The sequence below is a fragment of the Amblyraja radiata genome, chromosome 1 (genome assembly GCF_010909765.2).
Source record: "Amblyraja radiata isolate CabotCenter1 chromosome 1, sAmbRad1.1.pri, whole genome shotgun sequence".
NCBI lineage: Eukaryota > Metazoa > Chordata > Chondrichthyes > Rajiformes > Rajidae > Amblyraja > Amblyraja radiata.
The window spans coordinates 2,912,102-2,930,899 of record NC_045956.1 but is presented as its reverse complement, the minus strand read 5'-3'; the positions used below and the strand labels follow the sequence as shown (position 1 = coordinate 2,930,899).

The 18,798-nt window shown below is 40.3% G+C and overlaps 1 protein-coding gene across 1 annotated transcript in view; it reads left to right on the top strand.

The window, feature by feature from the left end:
* Nucleotides 1–18,798, top strand: part of hspa4l (heat shock protein family A (Hsp70) member 4 like) — a 71,869-nt gene that overhangs the window by 16,659 nt on the left and 36,412 nt on the right. Inside the window, exons 4-7 of the mRNA XM_033014545.1 lie at nt 1,446–1,568; nt 4,794–4,893; nt 10,151–10,284; nt 14,692–14,936. Coding sequence (XP_032870436.1) covers nt 1,446–1,568; nt 4,794–4,893; nt 10,151–10,284; nt 14,692–14,936 — 602 coding nt within the window. The remainder of the gene's footprint in view (nt 1–1,445; nt 1,569–4,793; nt 4,894–10,150; nt 10,285–14,691; nt 14,937–18,798) is intronic.

Below are 18,798 nucleotides of genomic sequence, written 5' to 3'. Positions count from 1 at the left end.
GACTGTGCTACAAAACAAAATTTGATACTAAGTCACGCAAGCAGCTATTAGACATATGACAAAAAGCATGGTTAGAGGTGGAATTTGGAGTGCCGTTACAAAAATAAATTTTTTTTTTTTAAACATTTAATTAACAAGTCTAATTAAATGGATAGTTGCTTTTGTATGTATTAATATCACCACAAAAAAAAATCACTGATTACAATTGAATTGAAAACGGCCACGTAACCATCAGCCACCATGATGCATATTTTGAATAAAGCTTTAAAATGTTGCTCTTCTTGTATAACAATCTTATATGAAACCGCGTTTATGGGGGTTTTCCAGCATTGCATTCTAACATGACGATGTTGTGTAGGAGTATGTGCACAGGGTCAGGTCCCATTGTACAAGGGATGCTTCCAGTAGCATAACATGCTCAATGAGTCAAACTCGTGTTTCGGTGAGCATTACATGAAATTGAATTTCATTAATGGAAGAATAGTACAAGATCTTCCAATTACCCATTTAAAAAAAATCTGTCCTTGAAGTTCCAAAAGCAACAGTTTATTGGGGAGGGGTGTGAGCAAAGAGATAATGAAAGGTTGCTTTTCTCATTAGATAGCTGTGTACACGTTAATCCAACAATTTTCCACAAGTCAAGCCTTAACAATTTTCTATCTAACCTCCAATCTGGATGAAGTCCAATAGGTCAGAAGGTAATTTCTTAGAATCACAGTCCTTTGTAACAGAGCTTTTTGAAATTTCAGTTAATGATAGTGTCCTGGCTTGGGCATCTACCTATTGGTTTGCTCCAGGGGATTCTTCAGCTTGAGTCTTTACTCATGGCTTTCATAGCATGTCTCTTGATCATCGAGGTAAATTGAATGTTTCCATGGTTGGGTCCAAGGGATTTCTGAACCTGTTCATACTTTCTATGGCTTTATCATAAAATTATCCTGTATCAATGTCGTATTGAACCAGAATCTTTTTTGCATTATTGGATTTTGAGCAGCCATGATTTATCTTCAGGCTTTCTCAAAATGCTTGATAAGTATTGAAATTTCATCTATGGTAGATTTGAGGGTTTTTTAAAGTCCGGTTACTTGATCTTAATTGTTTTTGCATGCAGTTAAATATTTAAAACCATCAGTTAAAAAACAGTGCAATCGCCTACATGATTCTCTCGGTGAGAATTCTTCTGTGGCGTTTATCTACTTGGCCTGTTTGATATAGCTGTTGCTAGCCATCAGGAGTCTTCTCGAACTGTCACATCTTAAGCGTCTGTCAGCAATAGAAACATCCGTAGCACAGTTTGCTGGAACTTGACTTTTCTTTAGTTGTTAGCAAATGCCACCCAGACATGGTCTATACTAGCATTAATAAGTGTATGTAATTAAATTATTAACTCCTTTAGCACCTTCATTGTACCTCTCTGGGTAATGTGGCATACAATTTATTTGCAGGTACATTACTTGAATGAAGAACGAGTTTTTGCCGTTGAACAAATTATGGGGATGTTACTGAGTAAACTCAAAGAGACTTCAGAAAACGCACTGAAGAAGCCTGTGACTGACTGTGTAATTTCGGTAGGTTGGATTGAAGTAACACCAGCAGAATCAAAGCTATCCTAGACTTAGTTCCTAAGATTGAAAACCAGTCAACTGCCAGGATGTTATTAATCTCCCTGGATGGAAATGAATAATTCTTCTTCTGAATTAGCTTCCTTGGTGACATCCTTTTATAAAGAAGTTACCTTAATCTAACTGATCAAGATGACAAGCATTTTGACTTTATTCCAAGATGAAGTTCAAGAAATTGTGTAATACTTGGCTATAGTGCATTGTATGTAACGTAATTGAGGAAAACTGTTGGGTATCCAGCAAGTATTGTCTTCATTCTTTGAAGATATTAGTTGATAAACTTTTTTGTATTTCATGCCAAAGTGTGAAAATGTGCTCCCAAATCAATTCTGGCATATGATCCAGGTAAATTAATCACAGAAGTTGTGCTGTACTCCAAAGATATATAAGTCATGGGATGCTGTTTTCATTGTCTTTATTCTATTCAGACTATGTATTAGCTCTAAAGAATAACTATTTGCTAATAACATAAGACTATTTTTGTACTAATAGTATCTTAATGGCACAGTATGAGGCTACAGCTCATCTGTGCCATTTCCCTGTAGAGCATATTTTTTAGCTCATTCCATAGTTCTCTACAGACATTAAAAAAGGATCTCCCTTGCATATCTATACAGATTGCTGTTTGAACGGCCCAGTTACACAACAGGTATGTTTAAAACAGACTGAGCTGTGCAACAATTTTTGCCGTACTTTTTACCCTTCAAGTGCCTTCTAAAATTATGCCTGACAGCTACTATATTCCCATTGTCAAACCTTTGCTACAAAGAGATTTATTCAGGTTAAAAAAACAAAACATGATTTGTCTCTAAAACATCTGTAATTGGTGCTCCTATAACTAAAACTTTTCCAAATACTTTTTTGACTGGCATTCATTTCCAAAAGCTTCACCACTACTGAGGTTGAACTGGAAGACCTTTAGATGCAAGGCACGTGCCTGCATTAATTTTGAATGTGGTGTCAGATTTACTATTTCCCTGTCCTATGGGACCTGTCTGGGATTGGGGAAAGATTGCAAGCCCTTTAGCTTCCAAGCTGTCTTCTGTCAGCAAACTAAGGTGCATCTCACCTGGACCTCGAGATTTGGGTGTAACCAACATTTGTTATCGATATAACAATTATTCGTTCACTGTTTCAATTAGGTCTCCTGAGATTTCGCACAAAATTATTCTTTGTGAAGACTCTTATGTGTGCATTCCAGCCATGCCTTTTTACCTCTGTTCAGATTGCCTCCTTAGATCTGAATCTGCCTCTCCCCTCCCACATCATGCACTTACAATTCAAATATTTCCCAGTCTTGAATTCTACTTAACTATACCTTAAAGCTTGTCTTCCTCCTCCCACGTCACACCCCCACTGTTCTGCATTATAACTAGACCTTGTGAGCACTTCACTAAATGTCTCATAGCCATTTGATCATCCTTCTAAACACCAGCGAGTGCAGGCCCAGTGCCGTCAAACGCTCGTGTTAGCCTAATTATTCCTGGGATAATTCTCATAAACCACCTCTGTACCTTCTCCAATCCCAGCACTTTCTTCTTCCGATATGGGGCCCAAAACTGCTCACGATACTATAAATGCAGTCTGACATAAGACTTATACTAGACTAAATTGGGTCCCTGTCACACGAGAGGCCTGGTCCCCCAACGCAATATTCCACCACTCACCCATTCCCCCAACGCAACCTGTTCCCCAACGCAATATTCCACCACTCACGCATAGCCCCCAACTGTGCAGGCGCGGTTCGTTTCCCCTCATCCCCAGGACTCCCTCCCCCTCCTCTTCACCCTCCTTCTTTCCCCTCTCCTCCTCCCCTCCCCCATAACTTCCCCCTATCTACCCCCCCCCTTCCACTATCCCTCCTCACCTCCCCCACTGCCCTCATCTCCCTCCCTCCTTATCCCCTCCTCTCCCTCAATCCCCCCCCACTCTCCTCGCCTCCCCAGGAACTCGAGGGTGCCACTCCTTTCCCTCCTTGTATGCCTGGAGCCAGCAGCTCCCGGTGACATTCAGCGCCAAGGCAGCGAATCCCCGCGGGCTTGGAGTAGCAGTAAAATACTTTATATTTTTTTTTTTTTAAATTTTTATTTTAAATTAAAAAAAAATCTTACCTGTTTCACTGTTGTGAAAAAAAAGATGGCGATAAAAATTCTGGAAAGGCCCCAACTGCGTAGGTGCAGCTGAGGACCCATCGGGTGCCCTTTGCGATGCCAGTAAAGACGCGCACAGGAAACTCTTCCCCCAACTGCGCATGCACGGGTGGGGGCAATGTTTTAAGTTAATTTTTTTTAAACGTTAATACTTTTCAAATATACCATCGATCTGAACAGAACTTGTTTCATTTATAGCACAGGAGAATGGTGAGTAAGGTGGGGCAAAAATCATAGCGCTATCGTGTACTGTTTTTGCACAAATAGAGGTACAAACAAACAAACAAGATGAGAGTTTTAGTAATAGATATAGATAGATAGCCTTATAAAGCCTCAGCATTACACCCCTGTTTTTATCTTCATCATTTTACCACTAAATATTTTTGCACCTCAGTTGCTGCTAATTGATATTTGATGAATAGTTTGTCCTCTAAATTTAAACATGATAAAAGTTAGCAATAAATGTGAATATGTGAGATAGAGTGGAAAAGTTTGGCGAGAAAAGACTTGAGAGAGACTTTAAATGAAATATGTGAGACTTTAAAGCAATTTATTGCTTACAGCACTCAAGCATAATGTCATCTGCCATTGTAATGAGTTATTTCAGCAATTTCTTATTCATGAAGATTAATGGTGAACTGTGCTGCAAATTGTACGTTAACTTTTTAATTTGTGATGCAATTTGTAAGATGCAAATCTCAACATCCCTTCTACCCAGCTTTCTCCTCCACCAGTCAATCAGTTTGCAATAATAATAGCATGTGTTTCCTGGCATTAAATGATAAATAATGCGAACTAATTGATTTTCTCGTTGGAAACAAATTAGTCGTAATTTTAATTTTTTAATAGCTAAAAAATGCAGGGAGAGTAAAATTTGCTAAAGATTTTTGTACGATTTTGCAATACTGATATATGTTATGTTTAAATGTTGTCACATTGACTTATTGGCATCCTGGCAATGTGTGTATATGACAATTATGTAAAAATATTAAAACCTGAGATTTTCTAAATCTGTTGGCAGGTCCCTAGTTTTTTCACTGATGTAGAGAGAAGATCCATGATTTCTGCTGCTAAGATTGCAGGGCTTAATTGTCTGCGGCTGATGAACGACACTACTGCAGGTAAAAGAAAATGCACTATATCTTGGCCTCTGCTGAGATAAGTGTAAGCAAACTTCATCATAAAGCACTTCTTATTGCTGAAATAAGTAGTGTACATTTTTCATAGAACTTGAACAAATATGGCAGCGACACTTGTTGTGTTGGTACAAATTCAACCTATATCTAAGTGAGAACCCAAAGCACTACATCTGTAAGAGGGTAAGTGCAAAGCATTAACTACATATAAATCCCAGTGAAATTATTTATCTTCAAAGTACCAAGGTCTCGTGCAGTTTTAGATTTGTCAGCATTATTTTTACCGAGTTGAAACTACTGAAAGCTAAAAGCATAATTACTCTTGTGAAGATTTCATACTGGCTCAAGTAATTCTGACCAAGCCCTCTTTATTTTCATGTTATTATATGAAAGGATTGATTCACAGCATCTTGCAGTGTATTTTGCAATTGCAAGCTAACGAACGATTTGCCTGTAATTACTTTTAAGGAGTTTTTAAGAAACAAATCCAAAAAAGCTGTTATTTATGATGGGTGGGCCGTGTCCACTTTAGTATGATTCGGTGGGCTTTTTTATTTTTATGATTGGTGCTTTTTTATGGAAATTTTTTTGCATAAGATTTTAGCATATTTTAGTAGTTTATTACACAAGCATTCAAGACATGCTGACCTCTCTTGAAGAAGAGGAAATTAACAAATTAATCAAACGTCCAGACTAAACTGAAGACCAGGGTCTGCATGGGTCGTATTCGCTCTTACTCAACAAAGCTAATGGCAAAAGCAGCATCAGTACTGTTACATGAAGAATGGTGCTTGAAAACAGGTGGACAGCTAAAGTCTTTCCTAGGTTTAAAGAAAACAAATTCGGGAATTAGACTTCTCGGTGGTAGGAATGACAGTTAATTGAAGTTGTAATACAACCTGAAACAGTATTATGATCTTGTTATTGGGGAACAACTTTATCATCTGAAGTAAGCAAGACCAAGATAATGGCATATTCACATTTTCAAAAGGTTATCATTAAGCAGTCCTTTATCTGCTTGTTTGAGGTGCATGATCCCAATCAAAAAAACATAGATTTATAGTGAGAGGGGCATGATTTGATGGGAACCTGAGGCAACTTTTTCACAGACTGGTGGGTATATGGTGCAGCTACCAGAGGAGGTAGTTGAGGCAGGTACTATTACACCATTTAAAATGTTCAGACAGGTACATGGAGTTCAAGTTCAAGTGAGCCTGTATAGGACAATTAAATTCTTGCTTTGCTTCAGCACACAGAACATAGTAGGCATTTACTACAAAACAGATAAGTGTGTCCATATACCATAATATAAATATATACACACATGAATAAATAAACTGATAAAGTGCAAATAACAGATAATGGGTTATTAATAATCAGTTTTGTCCGAGCCAGGTTTAATAGCCTGATGGCTGTGGGGAAGTAGCTATTCCTGAACCTGGTTGTTGCAGTCTTCAGGCTCCTGTACCTTCTACCTGAAGGTAGCAGGGAGATGAGTGTGTGGCCAGGATGGTGTGGGTCTTTGATACTGCCAGCCTTTTTGAGGCAGCGACTGCGATAAATCCCCTCGATGGAAGGAAGGTCGGAACCGATGATGGACTGGGCAGTGTTTACTACTTTTTGTAATTTCATGGATATGAAAGGTTTAGAGGGATATGGGCGGGGTGGGAGATTGCAACCTTCACGTGGTCCGCCCTGTTTCGACCAATGCAATCAACCTGGCGTGCACAATCAAGTAAGATCAAATAGAACAAGTTGTCCTACAACTTTAGGCTGTGCCGCCATACGCAAGAAGAAGAAGGATATGGGCCAAAGGTGGGCAGGTGGGATTAATGTAGATGGTGCATCTTGGATCGGCATGGGAAAGTGGGCTGCAGGGCCTGTTTCTGTGCAGTATGACTCTTAAGTAGCCAGCAGGCAACATCTCTGGTAAGAAAGAATTGCATCAGACTATACAGATCTGACACACTAAAGACAAGTTATCATTGGCTATTGAATAGTTACTATTGACCTGCCTGGCAGAGCTTAATTTAGCTTTGTTAGGATAAGAAAGACATGTAAGACTAGTTCCATTATTAATGAAATGCAGCATGAAGCTAGGAGTCTCCCTCTGCAAAGTGATTGTGCAATCGGTTTGATTTCTTCAAAGTGGAAGTGGCCACATTACGAGCACTGCAGTCAATGAAGAAATTTAATGAAACAATGGTTCACCTGGAAAATTCGGTCTTTTGGTAAGAGGGAAAGAGGTTTTCTGGGGCATGTATCTTTTCTGAGAAGCGAAGATGGAAAATTGAATTAAGGCATCGATCAGCATGAGGATGGTCCCAGCAGAATGCTGAGTGAGAAAAGGGAAATGTCTCTTGGTATGATCTCATTAAAGCTGGTGGAAATTGTAGGATTAAACGTGCAAACTAGTAGGGTGGAAGTGAGAATGGGGAACTTGATCCTTTGGAGAGGGAACACAGTAGATGAATAGGAGATCGAAGCAACGTTTTATGATTAAGGAAAAAAATCTGAAGCATTGGTGCAGAAGGCTTTGTAATCAAATCAAAACATATTAACAAAGATACACAAAATTGCTGGGGAAACTCAGCAGGTGCAGCAGCATCTATGGAGCGAAGGAAATAGGCGACGTTTCGGGCCGAAACCCTTCTTCAGACTTCAGGGTTTCGGCCCGAAACGTCGCCTATTTCCTTCGCTCCATAGATGCTGCTGCACCCGCTGAGTTTCCCCAGCAATTTTGTGTACCTTCGATATTCCAGCATCTGCAGTTCCCTTTTGAACATATTAACAAAGATGATTGGCCACATAATTGGTGATACATTTTCAAATTAGATTAATGAGGGTAGGATATCTAAATAGAGTTGAACAAAGGAACCTAAAGGATTATATATGTAATTCATCAAGTGCAGGTTAGTAATTACATTTTTTTTAATTGAAGCATGGGAATTAATTTATTTGGTGATAGCATTGTATAGCATGCCATGTTTGTTAAACCTTGATCGGGGTTGGCTGGGAGTAATGTGCATAGTACTGAACTGTTGGAAAAAATATTGGAGGCCAGTAGAAAATATAGATTCGTAAAAATGGTACAAGAACGATGGTATTAAACTATTAAGTAAACAGAACAAACAGAAACTCCTCTCTGGGAAAGAAGCTTATAGAATGGCATGATGGTTATCTTTTAAAGTTATGATAGAGTCATAACTGAAAGTTGGCACCGTTAATATGAAGTTTCTTCATTTAATGAAAATCCCAGGGGATCCAAGAAAAAATTATTGAGCTCAAGGATAGTTAGAATATAGAATAGGTCAAACCAAATGATTTTGATTCTTTTAAGGTGAAGCTCAGTAAATAATGGAGTGGTTGGACTGAATGGGATAGGTTTTATTGGTGAGCGTCAGATGAAGGTAGAATTGGCATGAAGACGCCTATTTGGAACATATACACGCAAGGCCCACCTCTGCCAAAATGGCTTAGTGCGCTAAGTGACACGCATTTATACGATTTTTACTTCCCTTTAAGGAAGCTGTTCACACTTGCTGTATTGCATTGGAATATGTCCTTTTCTGTGCTTGCATGGAACTCTACTCTCTTGAATGGTACTATAACCAAGGTCATCTATTTTCTCCTTTCTGCCAATGGGCAGATGATACAAAATCTTGAAAGCACAAGCCAATAGATTCAAGAATGACCCCCTTATTGTTATCACTCAAAAGGACTTCCCTTGTGTGAATGACGTATTCCCAATGAAGCTGTTCCTGGGTCTGGTGGTGCAAGCTTATGCCCAACAGGAGCAAGGAGAAGGAATGATCAGGGTGGGACAAGTTTATCATTATGTTGGCTGCTTTTCTGAAGCATCGTGAAGTGTAGATGGAGTCAACGATGGGAAATCGGGTCTGTGATGGACTGGGCTACATCTACAACTGTAATTTCTTGTAGTCTTGAGCAGAGCTGTTCCCAAACCAAGCTGTGTTGCAACCTGACTATGCTTTCTGTGGTGCAGAAGGATAGATGGAGAGCACGTTTCCAGTTGTAGAAGAATTTAGAACTAATTTGTCATGAGTCAAATGGTTTTTCAGGCTAGCGATTCTCTGGAACTACTGCTCTTTCAATATTTTTAAGACAGAATTTGATAACTGCTGGATAGGTAAGGTGATTAAAACGCTGCTGTGAATATGAATATCAGGGCTATAAAATTGAGATAATTAGATCAGCCATGATTTTATTTAATGGTGAAGGTAACGAGAGCTTACTCCTGCTATCATTTGTATGTTCATCATTGAAGGCCAATTACATGAGGTACCAAGGTTCCTTAATCTAAATTGACTCTTTGGAAGTGAACAACCCGGAAAAATAATAGAAATTCAAATTATACATTTTATGTTGCCCATTTTTTTAAATATATATAAAAAGTTAATTTGTGCAATTTTAAATATTCAATAGACCCCTTGGAGATTAAACAAAAGTTGTATTTTCCTTCCTTTTAATAGTACTTACATTATTTGAGGTCTTTCTTATCGAAGAAAGAAAACTGAATTGTAATGACACTGCTTTTTTGGTAGGGTTTTCTGCACAAGCATGGGTTTTCATTCACTTAATGAGTGTAGCTATCCGAACAAGACCTGTAGGTCCCAACTGTTTCATGTCAGTTGAATGCTCCAACAAAGATTAAAGTTTGGTTCTGATTGGGCCACACTCGGCTGGCCTAGCATCCCGTCAAGGTCAGGACATCTGACTCAACATTACTGCATGTTCGACATACTACATAGACTTGCTGTAATGGTTTGCTCAGGCATGGAAAAAATGCAGGGACTTTATCTTGGGTCGAATCCAGAGCCACTGCAAGTTACGCTGGGCTCACCATTCACTGATTTAGCACTTAAGCAGATCTTTAATGCATTTATGAATCACCATTCACTTGGTCTTATGCAATCATTTCCCTTTTCACTTAATTTTGCTGCCGCATTTTACTACATGCTTGCATTTTGAACATTTTTGTAGAAATTGCTGCAGTTGAGCTCCCATGCATTTACAAGACTGGACTTTATTTCTCATAGCCTTTGCTCAGCAATTCCTGCTAAATGTTCCTAATTGGGAATGGGTGAATTGTGGGGCACTAAATTTTGATAATCTAATTTTCAATTTCCCATCTAATTTTAGCATTGGATTTGACAAATATATAAATGCAACAGGATACCTAACTGGTGGTTCTTAACCATATCTATTTTTTGTTCCCTAGTTGCTCTTGCATATGGCATTTACAAACAAGATCTACCAACTCCAGAAGAAAAACCAAGGAATGTAGTTTTTGTCGACATGGGACATTCGGCTTACCAGGTTTCTATTTGTGCATTTAACAAGGGAAAACTTAAGGTGAGTTAATTAAACTAGTTGAATATTTTTGAGTGTAGATTACCTATAATTAAAAGGTTTCATTATTTAACTAAAAACTTGAAACAAATGTAGGTCTTGCTTACCACTGTACAACACTGATTGTGGTCCATTGACATATTTGGAACAAAGATTTTCTGTAATGGGAGATAGCTTATTGGTTACGTCTGTCCATAGAACCAGGTCCCTTCTCCAACTCCTATTTGATCATATTAATTTACTGATTTACACCTGACTTTGGCTGCCATGTGATTTAAAAAAAAAATAATTGCCTTATGTTGGTTTTCTTCCAGGGTTCAAATGTTTTTCATTTTTGTAGACTTGTTCATTATCAGGCAAATTTTTCTTCATACTGTACTAAAACAAATCATGTTTAATCAGAAATTTTGTTAGATAGTGCTCCTGTAAAAGTTTGTTTCAAACCCTACTCTATATTCCAAAAGTTGTCCTCTAGTAAGAGCCTGTTTGATTAAGAACTACTAAATTGCTTTTTATATCCAGTCATTTCAGTTGTACTACCTAACTCAGGAAAGGTGTTTCACAATGACTTGAGTATAATTTTACTGTTTTCATGTTGTTTAGTAACTGTCATTTCCCCAACTAAAATGCATCTAAACCAGGTCCCTTCTCCAACTCCTATTACTTTTCATGAGACATCAAGATATATTACATCATCCAGATAATTTGAGTTAAAGATCTCCCTTATTGACTGGAGAAATAAACATGCATGATGGTTATGTGAGACAAATACACAAAGTGAACGGGAATTAGTGGCACATTTAGAATATTTAGAGTGGGTGGTATTGGAGATAATGAAGATGGTTGTCAAAAATTGCTGCAGGATTTTGGTCGGTTGGGCATGTCTGCGTAGGAATGGTTGATGGAGTTTAATACAGAGAAGTGCATGGTGCTGTTTGGGTAGTCTAAGCAGGGGCAGGCCCTGCACATTGAATGACATGGCTCTCAGGAATGTTGTAGAGCAGAGGGATCTAGGAGTGCAGGTACATAGTTCCTTGGAAGTGTCTCAAGTAGATGTGGTGCTCAAGAATGTTTTTGATACATCAGTCAGAGTATTGAGTATAGAAGTCGGGAGGTAATGTTACAGTTGTACAATACATTGGTGGGGCCACATTTCGAGTATTATGTTCAGTTTTGGTCGCCTTGTTAAAAGAAAGGTGTTGAGCTAAAGAAAATGTGCAGAGAAGATTTACGAGGATGTTGTCAGGACTCGAGAGCCTAAGATCATAAGTGATAGGAGCAGAATTAGGTTATTCAGCCCATCAAGTCTACTCCGCCATTCAATCATGTCTGATCTATCTCCCTCCTAACCTCATTCTCGTGCCATCTCCCCATAACCTGTGACACCCATACTAATCAAGATTCGATATATCTCTGCCTTAAATATATCCACTGACTTTGCCTCCACAGTCGTCTGTGACAAAGAATTCCACAGATTCACCACCGTCTGACTAAAGAAATTCCTCATCTCCTTCCTAAAAGAATGTCCTGAGCTATTGGGATAGGTTCAGCAGGCTAGGACTTTATTTCTTGGAGCACAGGAAGATGACATTGTCTTATAGAAGAGTATAAGATCATGAGAGGAATAGATGGGTAAATGCACAGTCTTTTAGCCAGATTAGGGGAATCAAGAACCAAGAGGTATAGGTCTATGGTGAGGGGGAAAGGTGAAAGGGGCAAAGATAGGAACCTGAGGGGCAACTTGTTTACACAGAGTGGGAGGTATATTGGGTGACTTGCCAGAGGAGGGAAGCAGGCAGGTACTATCACAACGTTTAAAAAAAACATTTGGACAGGTACATGGATAGGATAGGTTTAGAGATATGGGCCAAATACTGTCAGGTGGGGCCAGTGTAGATGGGGCATGTTGATCGATGTGGGAAATTTGGGCCAAAGGGCCTGTTTCAATGCTGTATGACTGACATTATTTAATGCGCGTTTCCCCATTCATATTATCAACCTAGAATATTTGATAACGTGTTTCATTTAATTTTGTACTCCAATATTAATATAGTAGACACTAAATCTGTAAAAGGTAGCGATGAGCTGATTGTTACCCTGTAAAAGAGAAGATCATGTATTTTCTCAAAGATAATTATAACTTAGTGATGTTGCTTTTTTCCAACAGACCCAATATTTTTACTTCGAATTGAGTAATATTTAATAATGTTCTTCAATAAATTACTATTAGTTGAAACATTGGTAAACATAATTTTGCATGAAAGATCTTCCTATGTGTATATATATATATATTTTTTAGATTAAGTATTTTTTTAAATATTAAGTGTTTTGTGTTGGATGATGTTAATTTTCACTTTCATAAAGCCATTATTAGAATACAGTTTTGTGAGCAGTATTCCCTGCCTAGTCTAGTACTTTCCTTCAAATGGCCTTTATAAATGCTTAAAATATGACTCGAGTATCTCACTTTCTTGACTATCATAGTACAATTAAGCGAATTTAGGTCTTGCTCTCTGGTTTCCAGCAGGAGTCTCTAATAACCATTTACAGCAACGGCTCTGGCTGCTGTTTTTTCATTCCCTACCTTGGAGGCTGAAACGTTTATTATATAAATTATTTCCTTCGCTCCATAGATGCTGCTGCACCCGCTGAGTTCCTCCAGCAATTTTGTGTACCTTCGATATTCCAGCATCTGCAGTTCCCTTTTGAAGACTATATAAAATTGTTGGGTTTATCCTGTTTAACATGTCTCTGCATCAATCTGATTAAACTGGGCAGTTGGGGACCTAAATTAACTTAAGTGAATGTAATTTGCACATTTGTATTATGAAGGTTTGCTTAATTATTTAAAATTCCCAGAAACCTGAATTTCCACAGAAACCTATAATTTACTTAATTTTTTTTGATTTTTTTTTTGTTGAAAAACAGCATTTTAAAGTTTGCCGGTATTTTTTGTCATAGCTTTTTTTTCTGCAAGTTTACAAATTATTCCTGCGGAGCCGAAGTTTAAGATTATCAAGACCAAGTGCAGATCTGCTCCCCAACGCAAGATTCCACCACTCACCCGTTCCCCCAACGCAAGCCATTCACCCAACGCAATATTGCACCACTCGCACATAGCCCCTAACTGCGCAAGCGCGGCTCATGTCTCCTCATCCCCCAGCACTTCCTTTTCACCCTCCCTCTTCAATACCTAGAGGTGTGGGGGGGGGGGTAGAGAGGGAGGAAGGGAGGGTAGAGAGGGAGAGGCGAGGGGGTAGAGAGGGTGGGGGCACATCTTTCTCTCCCCCCCCCCCCCCCATCTCCCTCTACCACCCCACTCTCCGCCCCATCTCCCTCCTCATTTCCCTCATCCTCCTCCCCTCTCTCCCATGCCCTGCCCCAGGGCCTACCCAAGTCATAGAGCAGCGCCAGGGCCTGGTTCTCGTACTCGGCCCGGCCCTGGCTGTAGACTCCAGCCGTCAGCTCGGCTGCCGCCTGGGCTCCAGTGCCGGCCCTGACTTCATCTCCCGACACCAGCTGTCAGCTTGGCCGCCGTCTGGACTATAGTGCAGGCTACGACTTCATCTCCGGGCTTGTCCCTGACCACGGACCAAGGCTCGTCCTTGGTTCCAACGGCGGCTTCTTCCTCGGCCCCGGTCACGGCCCCATCCCAAGCCCTGGGCTCGGCCCTCACTCCAGCTCCAGAACCACCCTCCCCATCGGGCGCTGGCAGCCGCCGCCAAGCGATTGCTGGAGTGCCCCTCCCTCCCAGAGTGTCCTGTCCTGCCTTGCGAGTGCAGTGTGACGTCACTGGCTTTTTTTCGAAATGGGTGAGTTTTCGGGCTATTTTTAAATCTTTAGACGATTGAAAAGTTCGGAAATATAGGTGGGAATGCAACGGGAAGCTGTTTATCGCCTCGACGGGAAAAATGTGAATAGAATGTGTGAAAATGGGAAGGCTGTGGCCTATCGTTTGGAACAAGATAGGAAAATTAACCAGATTCTCTCACTCTCACTCTCACTCACACACGACAAAGAGTTTTAGTATTATCGAGATGGTTATTGTCGCACTTTTTAATTACAGTAATGGGAAACATTAATTTGGTTGTAATATTTTTGGATAAATTAGACCCCTATGGTCACTTCTGGACTTAGTGGGCCTGAATCTTTACATGGGTCAGACCTCCCTCCACCCCCCCCCCCCCCCCCCCCCCCACCCCCATTGCTGTTTCAAATAAGCTATCAATGGTTGTAAAATTCTGCCTTTACGTGCACTTTTTAATCCAGTTAATGGTCTTTGCACATGTCAGTATTCTGAATTATTTTGAATGTTAGCATTTAGCTCTAATGTTCATATTGTAGTAAGAATTGTATGTAGGATATAATTTCCTGTCAATTGACTTCTGTTTTTAAACCCAACAATTATAGGTTTTGGGAACAGCATTTGATCCCCACTTTGGTGGAAGAAACTTTGATGAAGTTTTGGTAGATTACTTTTGTGATCAATTTAAGACCAAATACAAGCTAAACGTGAAGGCTAATGTTAGAGCTTTAATTCGACTACACCAAGAATGTGAGAAATTAAAGAAGCTAATGAGTGCAAATGCCTCTGATCTCCCATTGAACATAGAGTGCTTCATGAATGACATCGACGTTTCTGGGAGAATGAATAGGTAAATATATTTGGTTGTACTTTTTCCATTTTAAATTCCTTTTTAAACTGCTGAAATGAAAGAAAGAGTAAACATTTGGAAGGTTGTTTACAATGTGATAAAACCTTTAGAAACACAGTTATAGGTATGGGTGATTTCCCATGACATCAGGAGCTATGGTAAAGCTGAGATCAGAGGGAATCAGTGATTGCTCGCATTGCAGAAAGGAAGGTGATTGTTGGTCAGTCATTTAAGCTCAAATTTCCACAGGAGTTCTGCCAAGCAATGCCCAATTTCAACCATCATCAGTTGTTGAATCATGACCTATCATAGACAATAGGTGCAGGAGCACGCCATTTGGCCCTTCGAGCCAGCACCGCCATTCAATGTGATCATGGCTGATCATCCCAAATCAGTACCCCATTCCTGCCTTATCCCCTGACTGCTATTTTTAAGAGCTCTATCTAGCTCTCTCTTGAAACCATCCAGAGAACCTGCCTCCACCGCCCTCTGAGGCAGAGAATTCCACAGACTCACCGCTCTCTGTGAGAAAAAGTGTTTCCTCGTCTCCGTTCTAAATGGCTTACTCCTTATTCTTAAACTGTGGCCCCTGGTTCTGGACTCCCCCAACATCGGGAACATGTTTCTTGCCTCTAGTGTGTCCAAGCCTTTAACAATCTTATATGTTTCAATGAGATCCCCTCTCATAGAATCACACTGGGAAAGTTGTGTCTAATTACACAATGTTTCATTGCATTTCTAATTCCTAATAAAATATAATCTGTTCCTGTATGATGTAAGACACAGGCAATATTCAGGCAGAAATTGATAATTGGAACTGCTTGCAGCATCAGGTGATGTGTTGATGATAGTGTTCCAACAAAAACAATTGGCGTCAATCCTAACAAGAAGCCTTTGAATGAACAGGGAGTTTCACTCTCTGCTATACTTCAGATCCAAAGCTTTCAAGAAATATCATCACGTGCAGTATAAAAGGACAATTTCTCATCTCTGAATGGGTATCAGGGACGCCAAGAGTGTTCCAGAACAAGCTGGTGGCTCAATTCGATCAACGAATTCCAGGCAACTGCAATAGAGCCTGGAATCCACCACAGACTACAAACTAAAATTAGGGGTGATCTTTGGCAACAACGCATCTCTACCCGGTAATCTCCAATGCCCATTTTGAACCGATGAAACTTTGTTTGCCTGGCCAATATGGGTGTCAGAGATCCCCTGGTCCTCGCCTTTCACCCCACCAGCCTTCACATCCAACACATTAATCTCTGATATTTGCACCACATGGTACCACCTACTGGTGATCCGACCATAAGTCACTTTGTAACCCCACCTCTTCCACCTTCCATGGAATCTGCTCCATCCACAACTTCTTAGTTTACTAATTCCCTCCCACCCCAACTGACCTCTCCCTGGTCCCTCCCACCTCTTCTCTGGACCCACACCATTTTTTCCTTCTCTGTTTCAACTTTTATTCGTTCCTTTGGGTTCACATTTGTCACCTTCTACCCTTATCTCACATCTTTTATCTTTTCATCTCTGGTCTTTGTCCAACCATCTGGCTATCAAAATACATCACCTCGCCTGTATCCACCTATGACTCGTCGGGCGTTATCCTGCCCCCTCCTCTCTTCCAGCTTTCTGCCTTCCCATCACCATGATCAGTCTGAAGAAGGGTCCTGACCCAAAATGTCATATTTCTAAGTTCTCCGGAGATGCAGTCTGACCCGCTGAGTTATTCCAGCAGGTGTGTCTTTCTTTGCAGTTCCCTGTTTTTCCACCAAGGTGCAGCCCTCCACTGAATATCACCAAAATGTCTTGCTACCTCAGTGGCAATAGTCTGATCTGATTTTACAAGAGTAAATTCTCTAAACAGCCAGCCTGGATGCACTAATCAACATATCTTCAACCTCTCAGTTCAACGCTTTGTTATCCCCATTGGCTTCAAGGAATCCTCCATCACACCAGTTCCCAAGAAAAATGAAGTGACCTGGTCTCAATAATTACATCAACCATAATGAAGTGCTTTGAAAGATTGGTAATACCCATATCTGTACCATTCTCCCAGACAATTTGGAGCCCTTTCAATGTGCGTACAGGGAACATAAATCTCGGAGGGCGTCCTCCAAGACTTATTTTCCCTGTACGCACATTGCATTAGATTCCCTTACAGTACATTCAGCCCTGGATCACCTTGACAATATGAACACATACCATATGCTATTCATCGACTACAGCTCAGCCTTCAACACCTTATTACCAAATAAGTTCATCTCTTGAATCCTAGACCTCTGCCTTGGTGCCTCCAACTGCATCTGACTTTTGAACATGCAGTCCTCAGTCAGTTAAAATTTGATATTGGTGCTCGTTACTCAGTCTCTTGCTCTAATCTCTATTCTCATGACCATGTGACAAAGTACAGCACCAATTCTGTCTAAGTTTGCTGATTTTGCTGATACCACTGCTGATGGCCAGATCAACATCAATGATGAGATGAAGTACAAGAAAGAGATTGAGAAACTCATTTCATGTTATCAGGACAAATCCCGACAGGTCGAGACTCTTCGCCTGAAGAAAGGTCTCAACCTGAAACGTCACTCTTTTTTTCAGAAATGGTGTCTGACCCCCTGAGTTACTCCAGCTTTTTGTGTATCTTCGGTTTAAACCAGCATCTGCAGTTCCTTCTTACACAGTACTTCTATACATCTTTCCTTAACTGATTTCCTTTTCACCATGGCTCAAAAATCCATTTCATGCACAAATGCTCTTGCATTTCATTCAAGGTCAAAGGTCAAAAACTTTATTTGCCATTTGTGCTTACACACATAGGAACTCTTGTGCGGCTATTCAGAGAGTCAAGTTAAGTTAAAAATTAAAATTAAAAATTAAAAAATTTTAAAAAATTTAAAAAGACACACAGAAGACACATAGAGCATTGTAACTTGCACAAACACTATATCAGGACATCAGTTCATTTTGTTGTGTTTTGGCCAAGAGTCTCACTGTTGCAGGGAAGAAGCTCTTAAAAAAGCGTGTTCTATTTGTGGCGATACTGTCCGCTCGTCTGTGCCTGAGGTTGTATGTGCAGTTTTTGTGTTTGAGCAGGGAGTGAGCTGGATGTAGTGTGTCTCTAATGATTCTCCCTGCTCTTTTCCCCTCCCCACCCCCAAACAACTAGTTCCCACCTGTTTCCACAATTTCTAATACTTTTAATGCAGCAAAGTGTACACCCTATGCTTCGAGTAGAGGGTAAATTGGAAATGAATGAGTTGGCAGTGACTAGTGGGGTGCCGCAAGGCTCGGTGCTGGGACCGCGGCTATTTACAATATACATTAATGATTTAGATGAAGGAATTAAAAGTGACATTAGCAAATTTGCAGATGGCACAAAGCTGGGTGGCAGTGTGAACTGTGAAGAGAATGCAATGAGGATGCAGGGTGACTTGGACAGGTTGGGTGAGTGGGCAGATGCATGGCCGATGCAGTATAATATGGATAAATGTGAGGTTATCCACTTTGGTGACAAGAACAGGAAGACAGATGATTATCTGAATGGTGTCAAGTTAGGAAAAGGGGAAGTTCAACGAGACCTGGGTGTCCTAGTATATCAGTCACTGAAAGTAAACAGGCAGGTACAGCAGGCAGTGAAGAAAGCTAATGGCATGTTGGCCTTCATAATGAGAGGAGTTGCGTATAGGAGCAAAGAGGTCCTTCTGCAGTTGTACATGGCCCTGGTGAGACCCACCTGGAGTATTGTGTTCAATTTTGGTCTTCTCAATTTGAGGAAGGACATTCTTGCTTTTGAGGGAGTGCAGCATAGGTTCACAAGGTTAATTCCCAGGATGGCGGGACTGTCATATGATGA